Raw genomic sequence first — 26,831 nt, 5'->3', positions numbered from 1 at the left:
AATGCAAAAACTAAAATGGCTGTCTGAGGAGGCCTTACAAATAGCTGTGAAAAGAAGAGAAGCCAAAAGCAAAGGAGAAAAGGAAAGATATATCCATTTGAATGCAGAGTTCCAAAGAATAGCAAGAAGAGATAAGAAAGCCTTCCTCAGTGATCAATGCAAAGAAATAGAGGTAAACAATAGAATGGGAAAGACTAGAGATTTCTTCAAGAAAATTAAAGATACCAAGGGAACATTTCATGCAAAGATGGGCTCAATAAAGGACCAAAATGGTATGGACCTAACAGAAGCAGAAGATACTAAGAAGAGGTGGCAAGAATACACAGAAGAACTGTACAAAAAATATCTTCACGACCAAGATAATCACGATGGTGTGATCACTCACCTAGAGCCAGACATCATGGAATGTGAAGTCAAGTGGGCCTTAGGAAGCATCACTATGAACAAAGCTAGTGGAGGTGATGGAATTCTAGTTGAGCTATTTCGGATCCTAAAAGATGATGCTGTGAAAGTGCTGCACTCAATATGCCAGCACATTTGGAAAACTCAGCAGTGGCCACAGGACTGGAAAAGGTCAGTTTTCATTCTAATCCCAAAGAAAGGGAATGCCAAATAATGCTCAAACTACCACACAATTGCACTCATCTCACACACTAGTAAAGTAATGGTCAAAATTCTCCAAGCCAGGCTTCAGCAATACGTGAACCATGAACTTCCAGATGTTCAAGCTGGATTTAGAAAAGGTAGAGGAACCAGAGATCAAATTGCCAACATCTGCTGGATCATAGAAAAAGCAAGAGAGTTCCAGAAAAACATCTATTTTTGCTTTATTGACTATGCCAAAGCCTTTGACTGTGTGGATCACAATAAACTGTGGAAAATCCTGAAAGAGATGGGAATACCAGACCACCTGAGCTGCCTCTTGAGAAACCTGTATGCAGGTCAGGAAGCAACAGTTAGAACTGGTCATGGAACAACAGACTGGTTCCAAATAGGAAAAGGAGTATGTCAAGGCTGTATACTGTCACCCTGCTTATTTAACTTGTATGCAGAGTACATCATGAGAAACGCTGGGTTGGATGAGGCACAAGCTGGAATCAAGATTGCCAGGAGAAATATCAATAACCTGAGATATGCCGATGACACCACCCTTATGGCAGAAAGTGAAGAAGAACTAAAGAGCCTCTTGATGAAAAAGACTCTTGAGAGTCCTTGGACTGCAAGGAGATCCAACCAGTCCATTCTGAAGGAGATCAGCCCTGGGATTTCTTTGGAAGGAATGATGCTAAAGCTGAAACTCCAGTACTTTGGCCACCTCATGTGAAGAGCTTCCTCAGTGGAAAAGACTCTGATGCTGGGAGGGATTGGGGGCAGGAGGAGAAGGGGACGACAGAGGATGAGATGGCTGGATGGCATCACTGACTCGATGGACGTGAGTCTGAGTGAACTCCGGGAGTTGGTGATGGACAGGGAGGCCTGGCGTGCTGCAATTCATGGGGTCTCGAAGAGTCAGACACGACTGAGTGACTGAACTGAACTGAACTTGATGAAAGTGAAAGAGGAAAGCGAAAAAATTGGCTTAAAGCTGAACATTCAGAAAACTAAGATCATGGCATCCAGTCCCATCACTTCATGGCAAATAAGTGGGGAAAGAGTGGAAACAGTGGCTGACTTTACTTTTTGGGGCTCCCAAATCACTGCAGATGGTGATTGCAGCCATGAAATTAAAAGACACTTGCTCCTTGGAAGGAAAGTTATGACCAACCTAGACAGCATATTAAAAAGCAGAGACATTACTTTGCCAGCAAAGGTCCTTCTAGTCAAGGCTATGGTTTTTCCAGGCTATGGTCATGTATGGATGTGAGAGTTGGACTATAAAGAAAGCTGAGCGCCGAAGAATTGGTGCTTATGAACTGTGGTGTTGGTGAAGACTCGTGAGAGTCCCTTGGGACTGCAAGGAGATTCAGCCAGTCAATCCTAAAGGAAATCAGTCCTGGGCGTTCATTGGAAGGACTGATGTTGAAGCTGAAACTCCAGTACTTTGGCCACCTGATACGAAGAACTGACTCATTTGAAAAGACCCTGATGCTAGGAAAGATTGAAGGTGGGAGTAGAAGTGGACAACAGAGGATGAGATGGTTTGATGGCATCACTGACTTGATGAACATGAGTTTGAGTAAGCTCCAGGAGTTGGTGATAGACAGGGAGGCCTGGCATGCTGCAGTCCATGGGGTTGCAAAGAGTTGAACTCAACTGAGCGACTAAACTGCATTATTTTGCAACTTTTTTCTAATTGTGTGTGTTAGGGTGGGGGTGATTGTGGTCTCTTCAGGCTCTTTTTATAGTTTTAAAAATAGATTTTACCAAAGATACATATATGTCTCAGTAATTTGCTAAGTACACACACATAAGTCAAATAATCCAACAAGATTTGTTAAGTACTAGGCCTTGGCCCCCCTGCATCCCATTTCCTCTTCCCCAAGACTCCCACTTTCAACTCTTAGCTAATTCTTTTGATATTTATATACATGTTTGAAAAGCTATGCTTGTATCTACTCAGTTTTTCAGTTTAAACATAGTCTATTGACTTCCCCTGGTTAGAGATAAGAATTTGTCTTTTTATGACTCTGTTAATTTCTCCTTATAATTTCTCCTACTAGTTTTGCCCTGTGCATTTCAGTGCTCACTCCCCATTCCTCCATCGGGCACTATACTTAGAATTTTCATTAGATCAGCAGTTCTCAAAGTATAATCCAAGGACCAATAGGGGCCCCTGAGAGTTTTTCAAGGAGTCTGTGAGGTTAAAACTATTTTCATAATGATACAAAAACTTACTTTTTTCACTGTCATTCTTTCATGAGTGTACACTTGTGTGTGATATTGCAAAAGCCTGATTGCAGAAGCAATATGAGCATCCAACTGTCTTCAGTTAGTGCAAAAATGTAAAACAATGCCTCTCTCCTCATTATTATTTAATTTACTGTGTATTTTATCTTTTAAAACTTTTTATTTGGTATTGGGGTATAGCTGATTAACAGTATTGTGATAGTTTCAGGTGAACGGTGAAGGAACTCAGCCATACATATACTTGTATCCGTTCTCCCCAAACCCCCTCTCTCATCCAGGCTGCAGTGTAACATCTTTCATGAGTGTACACTTGTGTGTGATGTTGCAAAAGCCTGAATGTAAAAGCAAATATGAGAATCGAGCTGTCTTCTGTTAATGCAAAAATGTAAAACAATTCCTCTCTTATTTTTTTTGGTGGGAGATACTATTTTTCATAAATTAGTATGTAATTATATACTGTTATTTTAAAATTAATTTAGAAATACGTGTTTTTAAGTGGCCTCAGTTTTTAAATTCCCTAGAGCTTTATTTCCTTATCATGGCCTATGGAATGGCTCAGTAAATGCTAGTTGGACTACCTGGTGGTCCAGTGTTTGGGTCTCTGTGCTCCCAGTGGGTTTGACCCCTAATTGGGGATCTAGATCCCAAATGCTGCAACTAAGACCCAGGGCAGCAAAAAAAGATAAAAAGATAATGCAGGTTAAAGATGTCTGCGCTGCCTGTGCACGGGTGCTGTGACACCAGCTCTTTGACTTTCTGTTACTTTTCTTCTCTCGTTTTCAGGTTGATCACTCACCCCACTGCGTGTAGAGCAGTGTATTACAAAGTCACCTGCACATGGCATGTGGATAGGGGCTCAGACTGTCAGAGGAATCTAGAGTAGCCGCTGTCCAGAGCCTTGAACACCCCAGCCTTTACATCTGGATAGGCTGTAAATCGTGAGTCCCATTTTCCGAGGTAGAGTCATAGTTACAGTGCAGATAGGAGAGCTAGGTTCCCTTGGTCATAGGTACCTGAGTGGGGTCTGGATGCAGATGTGAGCAATATGGAATGATTTGAGCATTTAGAATTACTCTGGCCCATCCAGGAGACATTTGATTAGTTAAAATTAAATAAAATTAAAAGCTCATTTCCTCAGTTACACTAGCCACATTTCAGGTGCTCTGTAGCTGCCAGTGCCTAGTGGACAGCACAGCAACTATGCTGGTGATTTCCATCACTGTAGAAAGTTTTACTGGATGTGCTAGTCTAGAAGGTGCAGTGGCAGCTACTCTTCTGAGCAGCTAATCCAGAGCAGGGTCCATGCAAAGTTCGAGTGGCCGTGGCAATAATGATTTCCATAATGTGGTTGGACGCTGTGCTTCATTCCAGTACTGCTCTCGCACCCTCCTGGAGATTTTGTGAGCTTCCTGACATCCTTTAATCATAAATCCTCTTCTCCTTAAATCAGTTGAATGAACTTATTGTATTCAGTTAAGAGCTCTGAGTTATCCTGAAGTGCTTTCTGACACTCTAGATATTGGAAAGAACAGTTGAATAATTTAATTGGCCAGTTTTATGGCTAAAATTAGTTTTTATTGTAGTGGATTTGATTTCTATTGCTAATCTAAATGATCATAAATTGACTGATTACATGATATTGAGATAAAAGAATATTATCATTAAGGAGAAATTAGTTTGGAGTTATCTCTAAATGGGCAATTCAACACAGTTATTAATTTATAGAGAATGAGTGTTTCTCCAGGTTTTGATCATCTCTAATGTCACGATTTAGTTTCACAACTTCTAGAGCCCCTTAAGAATATAGGAGCCCTGGGACTTCCCTGGTGGTCCCGTGGTTAAGACTCTGCTTTCCAGTCCAGGGGTTGCAGGTTCGATACTTGGTTGGGGAGCTAAGATTCCACATGCCTCTTGACCAAAAAATGAAACAGAAACAATATTGTAACAAATTCAATAAAGACTTTAAAAAATGATTTGCATCCAAAAAAAAAAAAAAAAATTTAAAGAAGAGGAGGAGGAAGTAAGGAATCCTGTATTGCCCTGACAGTAAGGCACAGCAGAACATTATAGTTCTGTCCCTAAGGTGCTTTGGGAAGAGCCTGGAGTACTCAAGTTGATTTCAAGGATTGTTTGTTGGGGCATCTAGTGTAGGGTTGACAATCTCTAAGTGATATGAAATTATATGGACTGTTTACCTATTTTCCAACATTATTTAAATCTCTGGCTTTTTTTCCAGGGCATGTTTAGCCACCTCAATAGTCTCTTCACATAGGTTTCTGAGCCCTGGGAATTTGCTCAGAATGGTACTTTTGAGACTACAGTTTCCTTCCTACTTATGCCATTTCTGTAGAAAGGGGATTGAACATTAAGTGTTTGACATTTTAGTGAATGACCTTTTGTGGAAAAGAGTGGTGGTTTCTTGTTATACTCAAGGTAACTGACATTTCAAAAAATAAGGAGGCTATTTTTCCTCAGATAGTCATATTTCTGCTGCTTGTTGAAAAGAAAGGCATTGGACAGAATATCGTTATTCTTTCAAACTGATACGCTGCATCCAAATACCACTTACTTGGGGAGTTAGTCTTTTATGTTCCCCTCATCTGTTAAGTCAGATTAATGAGCCGTACCTGGCAGGGTTGTTTTGAAGATTAGAGATACAGTAAGTGAAGAGTACTTAAGATGGCGCCTCAGCAGTCACTACAGCATTGGCTCCGGCTGCACACGAGGAGAGAAAGCAGTCAGCTCGGTGTGGTGCTGCCTGCTCTCGCCTAACAGGGCCCAGTCGACATGGTCTCGGTTCTCAGAGTGACTCTGAGGCCAGTACAGCTTCCCAAGAGAACTCCCTGTTTTATTTCTTTTGAATAAACTTGAACCAGAATGTTTCTTCCCTGTTACTGCTATAAAATAATCACCTCCTTGGAACTTGACACTTATTAGTATATGTGTTTACTTTCCAAGTCAGGGGCTGTCGACTTGTGAGCAGTGATTGCTTTTTGTCTAACTCATCTCCCCAAAGCCGTGAGCTCTCTGGTCCCTGATTGATTGAGTAGGGGTCCGGGCACGTGTGCTGCGCTTACCATTGTTGACCCTTCACTCAACAATGAATATGGCCAGCTCAGGGCCACTGCTTTGAGGCATTTTACCATCAGCAACTTTCAAGGTACAGCAAAGGCCTGTGGCTTAATGCTCTCATGGCACTGTAGACCCTTGGTTCTGATGGATTTAGAATTTGTTATTTTTGTTACTTCCCAAGGATCTTAGGGTGTGTGTTCTCTGGTTACTTGTCATTTCGCTCAATCAAGAAGACTTGGCCTGCTCTGTGGTGCTGGGCCACTAGAGCAAGTGGGCAAGCCTGGTGTGCAGCTTGGCATCCATGTTGCCTTCTGCTTGCAGTAATCCTTGCAAAGTGCCATAACGGTATCTGTGAATTTGGAGATGTGCAAAGATCTCAGGGTGTGTGCCTTTAGAATGTCAAGGACCTACCATGTTTTTTAAAATTTCATTTTATATTGGGAATTCCTGGGTGGTCCAGTAGTCAGGACTCCACACTTTTGCTGCCAGGGGCCCAGGTTCAATCCTTGGTTGGCCAAAAAAAAAAAAGAATGCATTTTATAAAAGTTAATGTGTGTGTGTATATATTTATATTTTAAAAGGCACATAGTTCCATAAAGTTTAGAGCTAAAAATAGCAGTCTTCCATCCCGACCTTTTCCCTCCAAATTCCCCTCCTCAGAGGCAACCACTTTCACTTGTTTCAGTTTGTTTTCCCACTACCGACTTACGTATTTCCAAATAACATTCTTATATTACTGTTTCTTGAGGTAGTATTTGAGATAGTATTTCTTGACTAACAGGGAAGGTGGCAGTTTAACTTTCTTTCCTCTGCCCTGGCCCACAAGCACACTGGCCTTCTCTTATGCTTCCAGTATCTCAAATGTGGCTCTGTGTTCACATCATTAGGACTCTGTAAACAGACTACACAGGGTATTGCAACTAAACAACCATTAAGTTTTTAAATTGTCCCATTTTCACTTTCACTTTTCACTTTCATGCATTGGAGAAGGGAATGGCAACCCACTCCAGTGTTCTTGCCTGGAGAATCCCAGGGATGGGGGAGCCCGGTGGCTGCTGTCTCTGGGGTCACACAGAGTCGGACACGACTGACGTGACTTAGCAGCAGCATTTAAAATTCTTGTTTTATATGATGTCTTCACATTGTTACAGAACTGTTAACTTGTTAGCACCCTCAGCCATGTCATGTGATCTGCCTGCTCCCTCTTCCCTTGCGGGGGACTCTGGTCTCTCAGCTTCCTGCTCCAGTCTGCTCCCCTGCCCTGCTGCCTGCCTGTCACCTTGGGCTTCAGCAGCATCTTTAAAAATTCTCTTTGCCTGTTTTCCAGGATGGGTTTCAACTTTCTGTATTGTCTTCCTTTTCTTGGTTTATTCTCAGCTTCCTTAAGCACAACCTTTAATAGCTTCCAGAGAAAGGTATGTGAGAGGTAAACTTTTGGGTTCCTGTTTGTCTGAATATGCCTTAGCCTACCCTCATAATTGATTGATAGTTTGGGTATGGTCTAAGTTGGAAATAATTTTTTTGGAGAATTTTAATGGAACTATCACCTTTTACCTTCCAATATTGCTTTTGAAAAGTCTAATGCCAGTTTTATTCCTGATTCTTTGATAACTCCCCCACTCCAAACTTTCCAGATCTTTATCCTAAGTGTTTTAAAATGTCACTGTGATGCACCAAACGTGGGGGTTTGTCCATTGTACTCATATTGCTGAGTACCTGGTGGAACTTTCTAGTTTGAATAAGTAACTTCTTCAGTTCTGGGAATTATTCTTTGCTGATTATCATTGTCACTTTCTGTCTTTTCTCTTTTTGTATTCAGACATTGGACTTCATTAATTCTTTTTTTTCCCTTATTCATTCATTTTTATTTCTCCTTTGCCTCATCTGCCATATTTCTCCAGCCATATAATCTTCCAGCCCTTCTAGTAACAACAACAACAAAATTTTTTTGCAACTTTAAATTTCCAATAATTTTGTTTCTGGAATATCTCTTTAAAAAAAAAATTAAAAACAGGAGCTTCCCTGGTGGTCCAATGGCTAGGACTCCATATTCCCAATGCAGGGGGGCCGATTTTGATCCCTGGTCAGGAAACTAGATCCCACATGCCACAATTAAAGATCCCACAAATAAGACCCAGCACAGCTAAATAGATGTTTTTTAAAAAATTAAAAATTTTCTCTTCTTGTTTTGTGGATATAGTATCTTAGCTCTCTGAGGATGTTAATTATAGGTGCTTTTCTTTCTTAGTTCTGTTTCTTCCAGATGTGTTTCTGTTTGTTTAGAACTTTGTTTTTCATGTTAGAAGTTCCCCCCCTCCAGTTTGTGGTGTTCCTGAGTAACTGGAAGCTGAGTTAATAGGCCTTGAGGACTGGAGGCTTCACCGTGAGGAAGATTGATGGGGTCCCAAGTGTTCTTCTATTGGAGGGACTTCCCTGGCATATGAACCCAGCTGCTAGTCTTCTGTTGGCGGGAAGAGGGGTGAGGAGAAGCGTCTTGCCTTCTGATGCCGACTTTAACTTCATGCCCACTTGTGGATGTAGCAGCTCGTCCCAGCCTCACAAGCACATGCTGTCCTGAGTACAGTTTCTCTGGTTCAGTCACACAAGCCCAGCAGGGGTCTGCAGGCTTCTTCCCTGCAGATGCCTTTCCACACCCCCTGGCAGAGCAGGGGCCTCTTCATGCTTTCCACCTTAGCACTTGCAGTACTCTATTGTATTTGAACATTGATTAGTCTCTACTCCCTGAGGGTAGAGATCCCATCTGTTTTGTTGATCGTTTTATCTCTAGTACCAGGCACACTGGGTGCTCTGTCTGCGTGTGTTTGTATTCTGGAGTTTAACCACTAGATTCTGCTTCACCCCCTCCCAGAAGACCAGAGGGTCCTTCTTTGGAGAGGATGAAACAGGGTTTTAAACTTTGTGGCTCCTTCAGCTTCTACAGAGTCTGTGGGCAGAGGGCACAGAGCTGCGCCTCTTTGGGGATATTGACCCTGTTTTCTAACCACACAGTGAGTGTGTGTCCTGAGCATGGATCGGGGACACAGACTTAAATCAGCAGACACGTAGTTCCTGGGAAGTATACCAATTTCTTAGGAGAGAATAAACAAATTCTTGTTTCTAATGAGTCCAGGAGATGAAAATGTCCAGATATTTAATGATTCCAAACTCAGCTTTGGAAATTTTTCTACTTAGTGATGTGATCTCCTTTTTCCCTTTTTTAACGTTTATGAAAATTTTCCAATGTATGAAAAATAAACTTTGAAACAAATGCCAGACATCATGTCATTTCATCTGTAAATATTCTAGTGTTTTCTCTTTAAAAACTATTCCTTTGGGGAAAAAAATCAGAATGCCATTATCACACATAAGTGGTTAAAAAAAAAAAAACCTAGTAATTCCGTAGTATTATCAAAGATATATATGATGTTCTAAGCAGTCTGTTTGGTTTTATTTTTGTCTTTTTAAAAAATATATATATTTATTTATTTGGCTGCACTGTCTTAGTTGTGACATGTGGGATCTAGTTCCCTGACCTGAGAGTGAACCCAGGCCCCCTGTATTGGGAGCACGGACCACCTGGACCACCAAGGAAGCCCCTGGTTGGTTTTATAGAAGCCCTAAAGTTCAAAATGTAGTCTGAAATGGTGGTTTTAGAGCTTGCTCATCTGTTTTTCTTTCCACGTTTTTTTTTTTTTTTGAAGTTTAATTAATTGAGTTTTACTGTGGTATAATAAGGAAAGTTGTGACCAATCTAGATAGCATATTCAAAAGCAGAGACATTACTTTGCCAACAAAGGTCCGTCTAGTCAAGGCTATGGTTTTTCCAGTGGTCATGTATGGATGTGAGAGTTGGACTATAAAGAAAGTTGAGTGCTGAAGAATTGATGATTTTGAACTGTGGTGTTGGAGGAGACTCTTGAGAGTTCCTTAGACTGCAAGGAGAGCCAACCAGTCCAATCTAAAGGAGATCAGCCCTGGGTGTTCTTTGGAAGGAATGATGCTAAAGCTGAAACTCTAGTACTTTGGCCACCTCATGGGAAGAGTTGACTCATTGGAAAAGACTCTGATGCTGGGAGGGATGGGGGGCAGGAGGAGAAGGGGATGACAGAGGATGAGATGGCTGGATGGCATCACTGACTTGATGGACGTGAGCCTGAGTGAACTCCGGGAGTTGGTGATGGACAAGGAGGCCTGGCGTGCTGCGATTCATGGGGTTGCAGAGTCAGACACGACTGAGCAACTGAACTGAGCGACTTAAAATTCCCCATTTTAGGTGTACAGAACAAGTATTTTTAGAAAATTTGATGCATAATCATCATATTAGAACATTTCCATCATGTCCCTGAAAGTCCCTTATTGCAGTCCTGCCCTGAGCCCAGCCCCAGAGAGCCATTAATCTATTCTCTGTCTCTATACGCAGTGTGGAACCTCTGTTTTTTTTTTGTTTGTTTTTTTTTTTTTGAGTAGACTTCTAGCCAGTCCTTTTGTCTTGGCATCATCTTTGCTGCACTTCCTCTGGCACCGTGGCAGCCAGTTCTGAGCCTCTGGGTGGCTGGGGACTTATATATATAAGTCAGATTTAACCACTGCCAGTTTTAATTGTTGTTGTTTAGTCTCTAAGTCATGTCCCACTCTTTTGTGACTCCATGGACTGTAACTTAGGGTTCAGTTTTCTGGGTGTGCTAAGTTAGCACACATTTGTTTAACTGCTCACCAGTTTTCAAAATGCCATTAATACCTCTTTCCCATTCTTTTTTTCTTGTGAGTTTTTACCTTTAAAACAACAACAAATCAAGAAACATTGGTGTCTTTTTAATGGGGTTTCGGGAGTATGTATGAGGTGGAGAGGGTAAATGCATGTGTGAAGTCTACTACCATCTAGAACTGGACATCTTGCCACTAATGTTGATTTGCACTTTTCATCGTTTAAGGTCGCCAAAAGTCTCAGTTTAGAGTTTCTTGGAGTTTGTTGTTCTCGGGAATGCAGAACTCTTGACTTCTCAGGTATAGATGCTGCATCACCCACATGTTGGTCTTTTCTAACAATGGCCCCAAGTGTTAAAAGTGAGTCATTTAAGAGTGAAGGGAAGCCTGTAAACAGCCAGCTGCTGGTCTGCGCGTGTCCATGTGGATTCCGAGGCTGTGAGCTGCGTCGGCGTTTGCTTCTTATTGGACAGGCATTTAGGCTGTGCACCCCCACCAGAAACACCGCAAGCTTTGAAAGGTCCATGCTTGGCCATTCGTGCCTCTCTGGTCAGTGCGTGCTCTGTGCTCTGACTTTGACTTAAGCTGTTCTGCATGTTAATTCTTTATTTCTTTGTATTGTAGGATCATGGATTTTCCTGGTCACTTTGAACAGATCTTCCAGCAGCTGAACTATCAGAGACTTCATGGCCAGCTCTGTGACTGTGTCATTGTGGTGGGGAACAGACATTTCAAAGCCCACCGCTCAGTACTAGCAGCATGCAGCACGCATTTCCGAGCCCTGTTCTCAGTGGCAGAGGGAGATCAGACCATGAACATGATCCAGCTGGATAGCGAAGTGGTGACAGCAGAGGCCTTCGCCGCACTGATTGACATGATGTACACCTCCACTCTCATGCTGGGGGAGAGCAATGTCATGGATGTCTTACTGGCAGCCTCTCACCTGCACCTGAACTCTGTTGTTAAGGCATGTAAACATTACCTGACGACACGGACGCTGCCCATGTCTCCCCCCAGCGAGCGTGTTCAGGAGCAGAGCGCCCGCATGCAGCGCTCCTTTATGCTGCAGCAGCTGGGACTGAGCATTGTGAGCTCCGCCCTCAGTTCCAGCCAGAGCGGCGAGGAGCAGCCAGCCCCCATGAGCTCCTCGATGCGCGGTAACCTGGACCAGCGGACGCCCTTCCCCATGCGCCGCCTGCACAAGCGCAAGCAGTCTGCGGAGGAGCGGGCCAGACAGCGCCTCCGACCCACCCTGGACGAGTCTGCCATCTCCGACGTGACGCCAGAGAATGGGCCGGGGGTTCATTCCCGGGAGGAGTTCTTTTCTCCAGATTCTCTGAAAATTGTGGACAACCCTAAGGCTGATGGGATGGCCGACAACCCAGACGACAGCACCATCATGTTTGACCAGTCTTTTGGCGCTCAAGAAGATGCCCAGGTGCCCAGCCAGTCCGACAACAGCGCCAGCAACATGGCCCAGCTCTCCATGGCCTCCCGTGCCACTCAGGTCGAGACTAGTTTTGAGCAGGAAACCACAGCTGAGAAGAGTGCTTTTCAGTGTGAAAACCCGGAGGTGGGCCTTGGTGAGAAGGAGCACATGAGGGTGGTGGTCAAATCTGAGCCCCTGAGCTCTCCTGAGCCTCAGGACGAAGTGAGTGACGTGACCTCCCAAGCGGAAGGCAGCGAGTCGGTGGAGGTGGAGGGGGTGGTGGTCAGTGCTGAGAAGATAGACCTCAGCCCAGAGAGCAGCGACCGGAGTTTTTCAGATCCCCAGTCTAGCACTGACCGGGTAGGGGACATCCACATTTTGGAAGTCACCAATAACCTCGAACATAAATCCACCTTTAGTATTTCAAATTTTCTTAACAAGAGCAGAGGAAATAACTTTAGTACCAATCAGAACAATGACGATAATCTCCCAAACACAACCAGTGACTGCAGGCTGGAGGGGGAGGCCCCTTATTTGTTGAGTCCGGAGGCTGGGCCTGCGAGCGGGCCCTCCTCGGCCCCCGGTGCTCATGTGGAGAACCCATTCAGCGAGCCCGCGGACTCCCACTTTGTCAGGCCCATGCAGGACGTGATGGGCCTACCGTGTGTGCAGACCTCAGGCTACCAAGGAGGAGAACAGTTTGGGATGGATTTTTCCAGGTCCGGTTTGGGATTGCACTCCTCCTTCTCCAGGGTAATGATGGGTTCCCCTCGAGGAGGAGCCAGTAACTTTCCATACTACCGCCGCATAGCTCCCAAAATGCCAGTGGTAACTTCTGTCAGGAGCTCACAGATCCCAGAGAATTCTGCCAGTTCCCAGCTAATGATGAATGCGGCCACGTCCTCATTTGAAAACGGCCTCCCTTCACAGCCCGGCCCCCCACAGCTGACGAGGGCATCTGCTGACGTCTTGTCAAAGTGCAAGAAGGCCTTATCGGAGCACAATGTCTTGGTTGTAGAGGGGGCTCGCAAGTACGCCTGCAAAATCTGCTGCAAGACTTTCTTGACCCTGACAGATTGCAAGAAGCACATCCGTGTTCACACAGGTGAAAAACCCTATGCCTGCCTGAAGTGCGGCAAGAGGTTCAGTCAGTCCAGCCACCTGTACAAACACTCGAAGACCACCTGCCTGCGCTGGCAGAGCAGCAACCTCCCCAGCACTTTGCTCTAGCCTGACCTCAAGATAATGCCAATGCCAGTTGTAGGACCGGAACTAAAATCTCGGGTTGGTTGGTGGTTAATGCCATGGGGTTTAAGACTTCAGGCTGTGAGTGGCTCTTGCAGATTTCGAAGACCGATAAGTGGAGAGTTCACAGGTGTAGTGCTTGTGCTGCCGCATTTCTGAGTGCATTGCACACATTCAGAGAGGGGATCCAGTCCCTGAAACCACGTTCTTCCTTAGGGTTGAGTAATGCAGTCGGAAAGTAGTCTGTAATTGATGTTAGAAGTGGCACATTGAAAAATTAAACATTGAAGTGCAAAAACATTTTTTAGCAATTTTTGTAAAACTGAAGCATTTAATTAAATTTCCTATATACCTTCTGATGAGAATATTATATACTTGTATACAGTGATGCAAAACGCACTTATGTGTAACCAGTGGCAACTTTGTGCCTGTCTAAAAGGAACACCCTTGAGGACACGCCTGTCTGCCAGAAATGCTTTAAAGTTTATCATGAGCTGGTTCTAGGCTTCAGAAAGTACTGTATTTTTTTGTCTGATTTGCAGTCACAGATGCTGCACTTTGATGGTGCTGACACTGGGTCCAGAGCGAGCATTCTCTGGACTAACAGGTGTGTATATACTTTTGAAAACATCATTGTTAGATAGATGTTTTAACAATTTTTCCCAGTTTTAAAGACAAAGTTGTAAAAGGAGTATGTACTTATGAATAGGGAGCGACAAGTACGGTGTTGTTTCTGTATGTGCTGTTTTAGCGGTATTTTAACCAACTTGTATTCCACGTTACAGTTTGGAAGTCAGAAGAGCTAGTGTGGTCTTTGTTCTGATGACGTGCAGTCCTGTTAGTGGGGTCTTCTATGGCGCGTTTACCCTTTGTTCGTGCAGATTCGGGGGCCGGTCCGGCCTGACACAGCTCACCCAACGACAAGCCCGTTTTCTGCTTCGCTTCTTCACACTTTCGTGCCACTTACAGCATCTTTCCTGGGCCTAGATTACTGTTTTCAGGTAAAAAACTAACCAAAAGTGAAGTCGACCCCCCTCCATCGTGGGCTTTATTACTGTTATATTCTGTGGTTTTCAAGTACAGACCCTGAGCTTCTGTTGTTGCCCCAGCCCAATACTGAAGGTTTAAAATCCAGACACAGCAGTGTTCATGGGTAAGTATTTTCCCATCTCTATAAGAGGATTGGGTAGCCCAGAGCCTATATAGAAGCCACCAGGTAGCATCTGAGACAGTCTGAGGAGACCCCTGGGTGACTGACCCGGCCTTCCCTGGGCCGCCCCTGTGGCCTTCCAACCCTTTGGGCAGCATCTGTTAGGCTGAGCCCTGGCTTGAGAGCTTCCAGGGGAACAGCACAGGTTAATGGGTCTCTATAGAGCTCATGAAGTCAGTTTAATTCATACATGAACATGAGTTCATTTTTTTATACAGTTTATTTGAGACACCCCAAACCACTGTGCATAATTGAGCAAAATCCTTCAGTTCTTGTGTTTAGAAAAGTAGTCAGCATGGGTCTTCTCTTAATCTAGCATATGCAGTTACAAGTCTGTCTGTGGATAAACTCATAATGCTCACTGTCAGATTTAGCATCTCCTATGAACTGATTCCCAGGGAGGAAAACCAAAAGGGAAGCCTCTGGTCGGTCTCCTGAAAGGGGAGGGGAGAGGTGGGGAGGCGGGTGGAGGCCGTGGGATCACCTGTGAAGTTTGGTATGTGTGGAAAATTGTTAGTAGTCATGTTCTGACAATGTGATGAGGCTCTACATCCACCCCTCTGTGGAACCAGTGACTTGTGAGATCAACCCTGGGAGGCAGGTGGGTCACCGTGGAGGAGGAGAGGCCCTGCCTGGCCTGGGAAGAGGAGCTGGCGGCACATAACAGCGGTCGCCCTCCTCCCCTTCCACCTTGAGGAAGAGATGCCAGGAGGTGGCCCCCGACCTGAGCTCAGGCTTCAGTGGACTTGCCTCGGGGACTGACACAGTGGCTGGAGCCCCGCCTCTCCACTGCCCAGTGGAATCTGGAATCTCTCATCTACCTCTTAGTCAATCGGTTTCTGTGTGTGAGAAGCAAGCCTGTGGGCCAGTGTCCTTGTACATGCTGTAGCACTTAAATAATTCAGAGGTTCCCTGGAAGACCAGTCCCAGGGTTCCTACAACTGGTAGTTTCTACCTGAATTTTAACCGGTATTGGGTACCTGGATTTTGATTGGTTAGCCTTAATTATAGCTTGGCATAATCATTTCTGGTGACCAAATCATTAAGTTCTATCAGGGCACCTGGGTCAGTGGTGCTATGCTGGTCAAAATTTGAGACTTTGAAATAAAAGCTTTGTCATATTAATGCCTCTAACTAACTATGTGTTCTTTTTCTTCACCTTGGGTTATTAAGGTTGAACAAAAGAGTGAAGTAGTATTGCTTTTTCTGCTAACCCTGCTGTTACCAGTACTCTGTTTTAAACCAGGCATCTTAGAAAATACTCTGATGCTGTCAGTAACAATTATTGTTTTTCCCTCTGTGCTGTGGATGGGGGTGAGGCGGTGTCCTCAGTCCACAGGCCCTCCTAGAGGGCTTGAGAAATCGTGTACTTTCTGCTGCTCCCTTACCTGCCTCCTAGGGGAGAAACCCCACTCTTCAGTCTGGCTTGGCTGCAGGGAAAAGCCAGAGCCGAGTCCCTCAGCAGGCGCAGGGCTTTGGCAGCGCTGGCAGCCAGGCCTGAGGAGTGAGGAGGTGCTTAGTGAAGGGCACCCACCTGGGAGTGGGAGGGGAGGGGAGGGCCTAAAACTAAGTTAAAATGAAAATGAAAGAAACCTACCAAAAAAAAAAACCCCTACCTACCCTGATTATTCTTGACCAAAAAGTGAGTATTGTGACCTTATCTAGTTCACTTTGCCACATGTATTTAATTTGCTTGACAGTCTAGGTAGCAGGTCCCATTGCTGTGGTCACCACTGGGCTGTGACTGTCCTGTCCTCAGTGAGGGAAACTTGGAGGTCTTTTGGCTAAGGCTAAGGTGGCTTAGCATCTGGTCCCATCATTCATGTCAAATAGATGGGGAAACAGTGGAAACAGTGTCAGACTTAATTTTTCTGGGCTCCAAAATCACTGCAGATGGTGACTGCAGCCTTGAAATTAAAAGACGCTTACTCCTTGGAAGGAACGTTATGACCAACCTAGATAGCATATTAAAAAGCAGAGATATTACTTTGCCAACAAAGGTCCGTCTAGTCAAGGCTATGGTTTTTCCAGTGGTCATGTATGGATGTGAGAGTTGGACTGTGAAGAAAGCTGAGTGCCGAAGAATTGATGCTTTTGAACTGTGGTGTTGGAGAAGATTCTTGAGAGTCCCTTGGACTGCAAGGAGATCCAACCAGTCCATTCTAAAGGAGATCAGTCCTGGGTGTTCATTGGAAGGACTGATGCTGAGGCTGAAACTCCAATACTTTGGCCACCTCATGCAAAGAGTTGACTCATTGGAAAAGACCCTGATGCCGGGAGGGATTGGGGGCAGGAGGAGAAGGGGATGACAGAGGATGAGATGGCTGGATGGCATCACTGACTTGATGCACATGAGTTTGGGTGAACTCTGGAAGTTGGTGATGGACAGGGAGGCCTGGCGTGCTGCGATTCATGGGGTTGCAAAGAGTTGGACATGACTGAGCGACTGAACTGAAGGTGGCTTGGATAGGTTCTAGGGATTCAAATGCTCAGGGGTGGGGATGGGGGTTGGAAGCAGAACCTGGAGTCACTAGAGGCCCTGGCTTAGGAAACCCAAGCAGATGCTTTTGTCAGTTTCTTCTAGTTACATGCCCAGATGTCTCCGAGAATTATTTAATAAAATTACACACTTGGGGATCAGATGCTTCCAACCACAAAAGTGCAGCCCATCTGTTAGTACCAGTCTTCCCTCCACAGAATGGGTACAGATCAGACTTCTTCCTCTGGCTCCCACCCTCTGGGTCCAATCAAGCCAGGGCGCGTCTGACAGAAGCCCAGGGCCACTTGCTTTCTGGCCCCCAGAGTCCCCGTGTGGCTACAGCTTGAGTTCACTGGGCATCGGCTCCCCTCGCAGGCCAGCCAGCAGGTTGTCAGCTGCCAAGACAGACATGATGTTTCGGGTCCTGTGGGTGGCACTGCCAATGTGGGGCAGGATCACTGGAAAGGAGAGGAAGGACAGGAAATGAGAAGGGTGGTTCAAGAGCCTTACCTTGGGCTGGGTTTGCCAGGAAAAAGAATAAGGAGAACCCCCCTCACTTCTCGATTTGCCTTTCCTCCTGTCTCAAAGCATTCCTCTCCCCGGGGCCACCAAACCCAGACTCAAGGGTGACAAATATGCATCCTGAGCGTGAGTGTCAGGGCCAGAAGGGGTCCCGGAGCCTCTCTAGAACCACCCTTCAGAATCCAGACTGCGACATGAGGTGCCAGTTTACCAGCTCGTCCACACCACGGGCCCCCACGAAGGCCCCAGGCCTCTGATCTCCCAAAATAACAGATGAGAGGCTGGACAGCACAGTGCCCTCTGACCCCACTGCAGAGCACGTGGGGTCAACGGTCCCCAGAGAGTGCCTTCTGAAAGCAATGCCCAGGGCACTGCGCCGAGCGCCAGGCCTCGGGAATGGGACAGTTTCCCCAGCTCTGGGCAACAGCCTGGCCGTCACAGCCAGTGGTCCCTTCACACAGGCACAGGGTGGGGATGGTAGTGCCTCCAAGGGCTGTGGTAACAGAAGCATTCAAGGAGGGGAAGGCAGCTGTAGGCCTTCTCTGTGGTTTTCCATTCCAGAGGGTGAGCAAAGGGCAGGACTGGCCCAGACGGCTTATGGCCCTAACAGTTATATATTAGTCTGGAGACGGAAACCAGATCAGCTACCTGAATAGAGAGAATGTAATATAGAGAATTGTCAACTTAGCACAGAATTGTTAACACTAACTGAGGAAGCTAAAGAGGAACTCTAAGTGGTTCTCACAGTGCTCCCGGGCCGAGTAGCAGCCACGTGTGAGATGTTAGACTCATGTTGTCAGGCCCCACCCGAGACCTACTGGGGTGGATGCCCAGGGGGCCCGGCACCATGCATTTATTCAGTCCCTCCAGGTGACCGATAGCACAGGAGTTGAGAACCACTGCACTAAGGTATCATGGGGGTAGCAATGCCGAACCTCCCCTGGGGCTAGGGGATGGGGCAGAGGAGGGAAGGGAAGTGAAAGTCGTTGAGTCGTGTCCGACTCTTTGTGACTCCATGGACTATACAGTCCATGGAATTCTCCAGGCCAGAATCCTGGAGTGGGTACCCTTTAACTTCTCTGGGGGATCTTCCCAACCCAGGTCTCCCGCATTGCAGGAGGATTCTTTACCAGCTGAGCCAAAAGGGAAGCCCAACAATACTGGAGTGGCTAGCCTATCCCTTTCTCCAGTGAATCTTCCCGACCCAGGAATCGAACCAGGGTCTCCTGCATGGAAGGTGGATTCTTTACCCACTGAGCTAGAGAGGATGGGGTGGTTAAAACTCAGAAGACTGAGGGAGGGCCTCTGGAGCTTGCCTCCTGCCTCAGATGGCTGTGGCTTGTGGCTCGGAGGGGCACAGTGCCTAACCCGAGTGTCTGGGAGAACTACCACTCGGCTTCATCAGCTGTGATGGGAAGAGCCACTGCCGGGAGAAGTGTTTCTGGCAAAGGGCGGTTCTTACCACAGTTCTTCAGGGTCAGGAGAGGGTGGTTGGTAGGCAGTGGTTCTGGGGTCGTCACGTCCAGTCCAGCAGCTGCAATCTGACCGCTGGCCAGAGCCTGGTACAGGTCATCCTGGTCTACCACTTCTCCCCTGGGAATGACAGGGGGTGTGCTGAAGCACTATTAACAACTAAGAAGGGATTGGAGTGGCTGGGAGGGAAGGTCTGCTCCTGTAACATGCTCAGTGGACTAGAGGCACCCTGCAGACATTTTTGAGGACCCAAGACAACCTGGGTTTTGGGTCTGTCTTTCCGGAAGTGTGTGAGTTTAAGCTCACTGACTCACACAGACAAACCCAGGCTCAGGACCATGAAGGCTGGCCTCTAACAGGCTGTAAAGACTGTCAAGTCCAACCGTTTGTGGTTAGAGGAACAAAGTTACCTAATTGGCTGCCATGGTGCCTTCACTTCCTGAGCAAGGTCAAGGTACTGCTGGGAACCAGACCAGGCCCTGCTCTGAGCAGCTGGGACGTGCTCTGGGGCCCTTACTGTCCTTCTGAGTTGAGCGGTTGTTTGGTTTATGGAGGGCAGTAGACTCAGCCTGAGTCTCATCGACAGCCTGTGGGGATCACAACAGCAGGGGCAGCCCCTCTCCAGGCTCGCCCGGTGACCCAGGATACCTGCTGATGTTGACAAACACAGCTGTTTTCTTCATCCACTGGAAGAAGTCCTTGTTGCAGAGCCCCCTGGTCACTGGTGTTAAGGAGCAGGCCACAACGATGAAATCGGACTCGGCAGCCAGCTCGGGGGTGGACACTGGGGGGAGCGCAGGGCTCCGTCAGGTGCTGTGTCCCGGGTCAAGGACAGCAAGAGGGTGGGGAACCTGACCCCTCCTGCCCTCCCTCCCTCAATGGACACTCCCAAGATGCTTCCTGAAGGCAGCGTCGCCACCTAGACAGCTCTGATAACTGCACAGTCAGTGGCCACTCACGGGATCCTGGGGTGTTACACCCTTCAGTCAGACCCTGCTCTAAAGGTGGGGAAACCGAGGCCAGAGAGGAGCAGAAGCTTATTCGGGGTCACACAGCGGGATCTAGGCCACACTGCTTTCACCTCTGTCAAGGCCCAGTGTGCCAACAGGGTGGAGTGGCTGAAACCCAGCTTGGCTTCTGCTCACCAAGATATGCACCTGCCAGGGGACTGGATTCACCCAGAGGCAAGGCTGAGGGTCAGCGCTCACCAGTTGATTATGGAAACTGTGAGCCCAAGTGCCCAGCACTTCCTTCCATGTATCACCCTTACACGTACGATTCGCTACATGTTACCACCATCGCCACTGCTCTGTGTACGTGGACAACAGTGAGAAGGGACCTTGCAGGACAGGAGCCCCGAGTCTCGCTGATACTGAGGGAACTCGGTGTCGCCTGGCTGAGTCCCTGCGCTGCCCGAATAGGCCTCTGCATGCAGGGCAGGGAGGTCAGATAAAGCCTAGGGCACGTCACAGGCCTGTGGAGCTCCTTCATTCTGCCCCAAAGTGCTGCCATTACGGCAAACGGAGAACCACCTGGCCAAGCCCAAGGGGCCCCTGCGGAAATCCAGATTTGACTTACCAAACTCTGCCTGGAATTCCGCTGCTTCCTGAGGCCTGGGCTGGCGCCCTGTGTATAGAAATCTCCGGACACCGAATGGTTTCAGACGCCGAGCAATGGCCTGGCCTGGTGGCAAGGAGTCAAGAGTCAGTGCTTGTTCCCAAGCCCTCAGAGGGCGAGGGCGGGAACAGTGCCCAGGGAGCCCCTGGGGGAAGGGCTGGGGGGCAAGGTCCCTTCCTACGTTAACTAATCCTGCCACAGTGCACCCAGCCCCCACCACCCCCACACTGCCCTCAGCTCAGGGGTCCATCCTTCAGGGACCACAGCTCCTGTGTGGCTGTGACTGGCCGGGGCTGTCCTCACATGGTTCTGGCCATTTGAGGGCCACTTTCTAACATTCCCTGAGCACCGGATGGACCTGGCAGCCCAAGAAAGATCTGACCATGTGGTCCCCTGCCTCCTCTGGACCCTCTGCTTCTGTTAATGCAGCCACAGACCCCAAATGACTTTTTGATGGCACTGCCAACTCGCCCCACCTCTAACACCTTTCCACATATGCTGCTGCCAAGACGGGCTTGGGCAGCTGGGTTTTCTGACTCCGAACATGCCCCAAAGTTGCTGGGATCCTCCAAGCAACTCCCTAGTGTGGGAGGCAGGGCTGCCAGCTAGCCAGACAAGTTATGCCCACTTCCTACCCTCACCCTCGCCTCTGCTCCAAGCAGGATGCCAGACTTCTCCAGTGCTGGGGCCACTGGAAGAAAAATAGCTCTGCCCTGCTTCAGAACCACAGGTAAGCTCTGTCCACTGGACCCTCTGGTTTCTATGTTAAGGCTTCAGGAGTCAAATGCCTTCTAGAAACCAGGCCTCAGGGAGCAGGGCTCCCCAACCCCTCAGCCATCACTGCTTCATCTGCTCTGTACGGAGCTATAATCATAAAGAACCCTGGCTCTTACAACTCCCATCTATCGCCTAGTGACTTCTTAAGGAACTCATTTTATTTTTTGGCCTGTCTTTTACAATGCTGAGTCTTCTTGCTGGAGATATCCCTACTGCACACAGGTGTGGCGACCCTTCCCAAAGGACTGTCAACATCCAGACACAGGGTGCTGGAGATTCTATCCAAGACATGCGAGCCAGGAAGCCAAATGGGTAGACAGAGCCTCACCTATGCGCCCCAGGCCAACGATGCCGACGGTGCTCTGTGAGAGGCCGTGGCCACACATCCACAGGGGTTTCCATGAGGTCCAACCACCGCTGCAGGGAGGGAGGGAGGGAGGGGCGGGTGAGAGGCCCTGGCTTTGGGCAAAGATGAGGGCTGCTGCACAGACCCCACACTCCCAGGCAAGGGCTGTGGTCCAAGGGACAGACCCCACCCTTCAGTTAAGGATGGAGGAGACCACAAGTTACACCTACAGCCGCTCGGCACTGCGGATAAGCAGTGGGAATAACTCTTCTTTTAAAGCAATTGGGGACACAGAATCTGAGGGCTGGAAAGCTTCTTAGAGGTTCTCCTCCCTTTCTGCAGACAGGGAGGCTGAGATCAGAAAGGGCAACTTGTGTGAGGTCACATAGCCAGGGCAGAGCAGCAGGTTGCAAACGTGGAATGTGGGATTCCAAAACCAATGTTCTCAATGCTCCAGGGAACAACACAGGCCCACCCCTGCTGCCCTGGACCGACGGGGGAACACAGTCTATCCTGAGTCACCTCTGACGAAGGGGCCAACTCCCTGGACAGGAGGGTGGGAGGGACCCTCAGCACTGTGCCTCCTCAGTCCCATGCAGCCTCGCCCCTGCCACACCCCCACCACGAAGCCCCTCTCCCGGTCCACATTCTCTGAGCGCCTGCATCCACATGCCTCCTGGGCTTTGCTTGGGTCAGTCCCCCCCACCTTGAGTGCTTTCCCTGATTCTGGATGTACAGCCCCATCTCGATCTGAAACTCCCAGGTCAAATTTTAATTTTCAGATTTTAGAAAGGGGGTCAAGTATATATGCTGTATTCTACATAACACACTCGACAACATCTGGGGTGGCACCTGTATCAAACACATCAGTGTATCTGCAGCGACATGGAACGACCTCAGTCTTCAGAGCCTTCTGGATCCACATGATGGCGGATAGGGCCCTTTGAGGGTGCCCACCAGCTACTCATCTACCTTTCCTGCAAAGCCTTCCCTGGTCCACACTGCACCCCACAGTTTCCCTTCACGCCCTGTTTGTTTCGGCTCTGCTGTGCACCTTAGTATCTTGCCTGAGTCTGTCTCCCTCATTAGCTGGGGTCACCTCTGAGCCAGGGGCAGCACTGAGTGCACAAGTGCTGAGCAGAGCCAACGTCCCCGCTGGGCGTTCACTCACTTCTTCACCTCCTCGATGGCCTCCGGCAACCGGCGACAAGTGGTAAGCAGCAGGGAGACGGCGAGCTCGGCCGTGGCGTCTGTCAGGACACCCGGAGTGTAGCCCACACGGATCCCACTATGAACCAAAGAGCTGGTGGTAACAATGGCTTCAAGCACCTTCCCAATTTCTACTGCTGGGACACTGCTGTGATGCGGCTTTGCTCCTTCTGCGCTGCCTGTTGGGAAGCTCAGAGCTGTAAGTGGGCCCCCAGGAATGGCCAGCCCTCAATCCCCTCTTGACCATCTCCCATTTTGAGAAGGATATAAGATGGAAGATCAGGCTTCAATGTGTGGAGCTCCAGTAACTATGATTACTTAATCTTTCTGAATTTCCTCATCTAAAGAGGGAAATACTACTACTTGCCTTTTCTACTTGAAGGGGTTGATGTGAGGGTCAAAAAAAAAAAAAGAATGAATGAGAAAGGATATTACCTGGACACTGTTACCCACTGTTTCTGACTGCTCGGACTTACTTAACTGACCTGTGCACACGTGGGCAGATTTTATCATTGGCTACCTTACATTTTCACCAAATGGTCAAGGGATATGAAGAAAAAACAGATAGATACTCAGCTCCTCTTTTTCCCTCTCTGGTAGTCACCCTTTACTCTAGAGCCCAAGTTGCACCTACCGCTTCTTGATTTCATCCAAAGCCAAGTGGTCGACACCCACAGACATTGTGCTAATGACTTTGAGATTAGCTCCTGTTGGGCAGAAAAAGCATTATTTGTATCTTTCCTCAAAGGATTCAAGGCCTTCCCACATATATAGACGAGTCCGGAAAAGGCAGGGCCCTGCTAAAGGTCATAAACCAAGCCTGAACAGAGCTGGACAAGGGCCCAGGGCCCTGGCTCTCCTCCACACCCTGGTCTTTGCCCTCTTAAGGCCTCCCTCCGGGGACTCACAGCCAGAAGAGAGGGGCAAAGTGTGTGCCACATGGAGCTGTGGTCTAGGACCACCGTGAACACCCTCAGAGCTTGCTGAAATCACTAAAAACCTGCTTGGGAACCAGCAGCAGCAGGCCAAGACACCCCAGGAACCCTGCCCAGGCCTGCACAGCGCACACACCTGCAGCGTCCAGGAGCTTCTTGTCTATGCGGTCCGAGAGGAGGCAGAGCAGGCCATGGGCGTCAGCCATTCTCTGTTCCAGGTCCTCTCTGGGGATGGGCTCATCAGAATCCCACTGCTCCACCTCACAGCTGAAGACAAAGGGAAGACCACTCAGAAGTGGGGCAGCCCCACAGGTGCCCACAGGCCCGCAAAGCTCTCCGACCACATCCACAGACCCTGTCAGAGTGGGAAACATCGTTTTCTGCTTGCCCTGGCCTCAAGCTGCCTGGGGCTGGCTGAGGGGAGTCAAGGCTAGGTGTGGGCGGCCTCAGAATTGTCCTGAGAGGGTGGCTGAAGGGTGAAGGCCGTCACAGAGCAGAGCTCTCCAAGGACTGAAAAGGGCCCAAGCTGAAAGGAGAAAGTCACGGGGACCATTCTCAGCTCAACACAAGAAGAGCTTTCTTATCCCCACAGGAGGCCTCACAGGCAGCAAGCTCCCGGGCCAGGCTGCCTATTGGGAAGGCCAGGTGGGGGGTCCTGGCAGCAGCCGGGCTTGGATCCCTTGTCCAGTTATGCATCTTCTCCTGTGAGTCAGTGAAAGGAGTAACTCTTGTTCTTGACTTTGTACATGTGCTGTGTTCTGCTTAGTCGCTCAGTCGTGTCTGACTCTTTGCGACCCCAGGGACTGTAGCCCACCAGGCTCTTCTGTTCATGGGGATTCTCCACACAAGAATACTGGTGTGGGTTGCCATGCCCTCCTCCACGGGATCTCCCCGACCCAGAGATCGAACCCAGGTCTCGCTCACTGCAGGTGGATTCTTTACCATCTGAGCCATGGACAAGACCAAAGCAGTTCAACAGGGAGGAGTTTCAGAGGGCGCTTCCAGAGCGGCTGGTGGGCCCCAGGCACGCTTCCCAGCAGTGCTGCCCAACCTCCGGCCTATGACATTTAATTCAGTGCAGCCAAAGAGCACGGAAAATCTACATGTGCAAGACGCAGAGCTGCTGGCGCTTTCCACAACGCCCTGCCCAGGCGCCAGCCTCCTTGCAGCCGCCTTTCCTGGACAGTGGCCCAGGCTGCCGCAGTGTGAGTGCCGCTACTAGTGATCTTGCTGTCTTTGCCTTCCCCGCTCCCCGTCAATGCCTAGCACAGGGCAAATCTTCAGCAAAACTTTGATTGCACTGAACAAAAGAAACAAATTTCATTTTCCCCTAGCACTTGTTTCTAAGGCTGGGTCCACCTTCTCCTCGCCTGACATGGGAAGTGAAAACCTGCACACTTGCAGTGCTCAGACTGCCGCAGAGCAGATTTCTAATCCCAGCTGTGCCACCTACAGAGGTTGGTGAAGGTACTTGACCTCTCCAGTTTCTCTGTAAAGTGGGAATCACAGCACTGATTTCACAGCGTTGAAGAATTAAGTTTACTTACAAGAAGCACCTGGCAAGGTGCAGAGTTCAGTTTAAGAAGTGCTACCAGAGGCCCCCTGCTAACCGTGCAAAGGGGCCAGACCCCTGACTGCCAAGGCCCCTGACCCGGCCAAGCGGCCTCAGAGGTTGCTCAGACCTTGTGACATGCGCAGTCTCCCCTCTCCCCACGCCCACGACTGGGGAAGGCTCCAGCCTTCACTCCACCCCCACTGCAAGTGCCACGGAAACTGCGGGTCCCAGCGGCACAGCAACGGGCCTGGAGAAAGCCTGGCCCCTGAGCACTTTCTCTACGGTTCCCCAAACTCCAAGACCGTTCCAGCCAGGCACGGGTTCGAAAGTTCGGCGAAGGCCCAAGCGCAGGATCCCAGTTCTCTCTGGCCCCACGGACCGCCGTGTCCGCCCCACCAAAAAGAAGTGGGTGGCGGGAGGCCGCCCCACCGCCCGCCCGGAGACGCTGAGTCACCCCACGTGCAGGCTGCCCGAGGTCTAGGAGCGGTGCCCCGGGCTCCGGAACCCCTTCCCGCGACGCCACCCACGGAACGCGCGCCCGGAAGGAGGGGACTCGGCGCGCGGAGAGGTCCGGGGGCGCCGAGCTCTTACTCTGCGGCCCGGGCGAGCGCGGCGCTGCCCTCGGGGGGAATCCTGCGTGTGATGAACACCTTCATGACTCTCACTGGCCTCATTGACCCCGCAGCCGCCGGATATTGGGCCCAGAGAGGGCGGGCCGGAAAGGGGGCGGGGCCTCTGGAGGGGCGGAGCCGGAGCAGGTGGGGCGAGGGTGTGGATTGGCTCCGGAGCGGGGGCTCCTCGGGCTCCGAGTGTGCGCCTTGAGCGTTTCTGTGTTTGTGTGATCAAGCTTTAATGAAACAGAGTGGCTCTGAAGCTGGTGGCAGGCTCGTGCCCTTGGCTCCCAGGGCCTACCTCTGAGTACTCACTGCCTCAGAGCCTCCGGTCGGTCTTAGGGGTTGGGATAGGTAAAGGGGCAGCCACGGGAGAGTCCTGTGTGAATGGGTGTGGGTGCCTGTAAAGGTGCCTACAGCTGTGAGTGTGCTGCCTGTGCTGGGGGAGAAGGGTGTGGTCAAGGGTCATCCCCATTCCCAGGGTCTGCTGCGCCTTGACCATCTTCTCTAGGTCTGTCCCATCATGGTCACAATGTTCCAGGCAGTGGTCTTCAGCCACACAGACTGGACTCTGAGCCTGGCCTATTGTGCAAACACAGGAGCCTGGACCAGGGCAGCCTGAATCCCAGAATGACCTCCTTAATACTTGGTGCAATTTCCCATAGGAAGCCCACAGTTGAAAGCCACCCAGTTTGCTGGACACCTGCTGACTGGCCGAAAGCAGGTCAGGCATGGGGTCAGGGCCAAGATGCTGGAGCCATGCGGGACCATGGGGTCATGGGCAGAGACTGGGATTGCAG

At 49.0% G+C, this 26,831-nt stretch overlaps 2 protein-coding genes across 7 annotated transcripts in view; one reads left to right on the top strand and one right to left on the bottom strand.

Moving 5' to 3' along the window:
• The window catches only part of ZBTB5 (zinc finger and BTB domain containing 5), a 28,904-nt gene extending 13,263 nt beyond the window's left edge, over window positions 1–15,641 (top strand). For 4 of the 5 annotated variants that reach the window (XM_044940046.2, XM_006063491.4, XM_006063493.4 and 1 more), the window contains exon 2: window positions 11,248–15,641. In XM_044940046.2, coding sequence (XP_044795981.1) covers window positions 11,248–13,282 — 2,035 coding nt within the window. In that variant the 3' untranslated portion in view covers window positions 13,283–15,641. Of the gene's footprint in view, window positions 1–3,511; window positions 3,786–11,247 lie in introns of those variants that run through there. The other variant, XM_025281742.3, reaches the window with a different exon arrangement.
• A 1,465-nt stretch (window positions 15,642–17,106) lies between these two features.
• Window positions 17,107–26,169, bottom strand: GRHPR (glyoxylate and hydroxypyruvate reductase). 2 transcript variants are annotated; one of them, XM_006063494.4, is made up of 9 exons: window positions 26,012–26,169; window positions 24,002–24,132; window positions 23,565–23,637; window positions 22,893–23,009; window positions 21,704–21,792; window positions 20,560–20,664; window positions 19,630–19,765; window positions 18,971–19,101; window positions 17,107–17,444 (listed from the first exon to the last, which is right to left on the bottom strand). In XM_006063494.4, exons 1-9 carry the CDS (start codon window positions 26,092–26,094, stop codon window positions 17,323–17,325), a joined length of 987 nt encoding a protein of 328 aa, XP_006063556.2. In that variant the 5' UTR covers window positions 26,095–26,169; the 3' UTR covers window positions 17,107–17,322. The 2 variants fall into 2 exon arrangements, with proteins under 2 accessions (XP_006063556.2, XP_025137526.1); XM_025281741.3 differs by lacking the exon at window positions 26,012–26,169 and having other exon boundaries at window positions 22,893–23,109.
• Window positions 26,170–26,831: the final 662 nt, after the last annotated feature.

Source organism: Bubalus bubalis, chromosome 3 (assembly GCF_019923935.1).
Source record: "Bubalus bubalis isolate 160015118507 breed Murrah chromosome 3, NDDB_SH_1, whole genome shotgun sequence".
NCBI lineage: Eukaryota > Metazoa > Chordata > Mammalia > Artiodactyla > Bovidae > Bubalus > Bubalus bubalis.
Note: the sequence above shows the minus strand (reverse complement) of the source record. Positions and strands in the feature narration are given on the sequence as shown.

What these genes read in the sequence shown, in the direction of transcription:
- GRHPR (XM_006063494.4), bottom strand. Translation starts at nt 26,094, where the DNA reads ATGAGGCCAGTGAGAGTCATGAAGGTGTTCATCACACGCAGGATTCCC. An exon ending in GAAGCTCCTGGACGCTGCAG is followed by an intron (nt 23,638 to 24,001) that starts GTGTGTGCGCTG and finishes TCTGCCCAACAG; the next exon opens with GAGCTAATCTCAAAGTCATT. An exon ending in GCCATCGAGGAGGTGAAGAA is followed by an intron (nt 21,793 to 22,892) that starts GTGAGTGAACGC and finishes CCCTCCCTGCAG; the next exon opens with CGGTGGTTGGACCTCATGGA.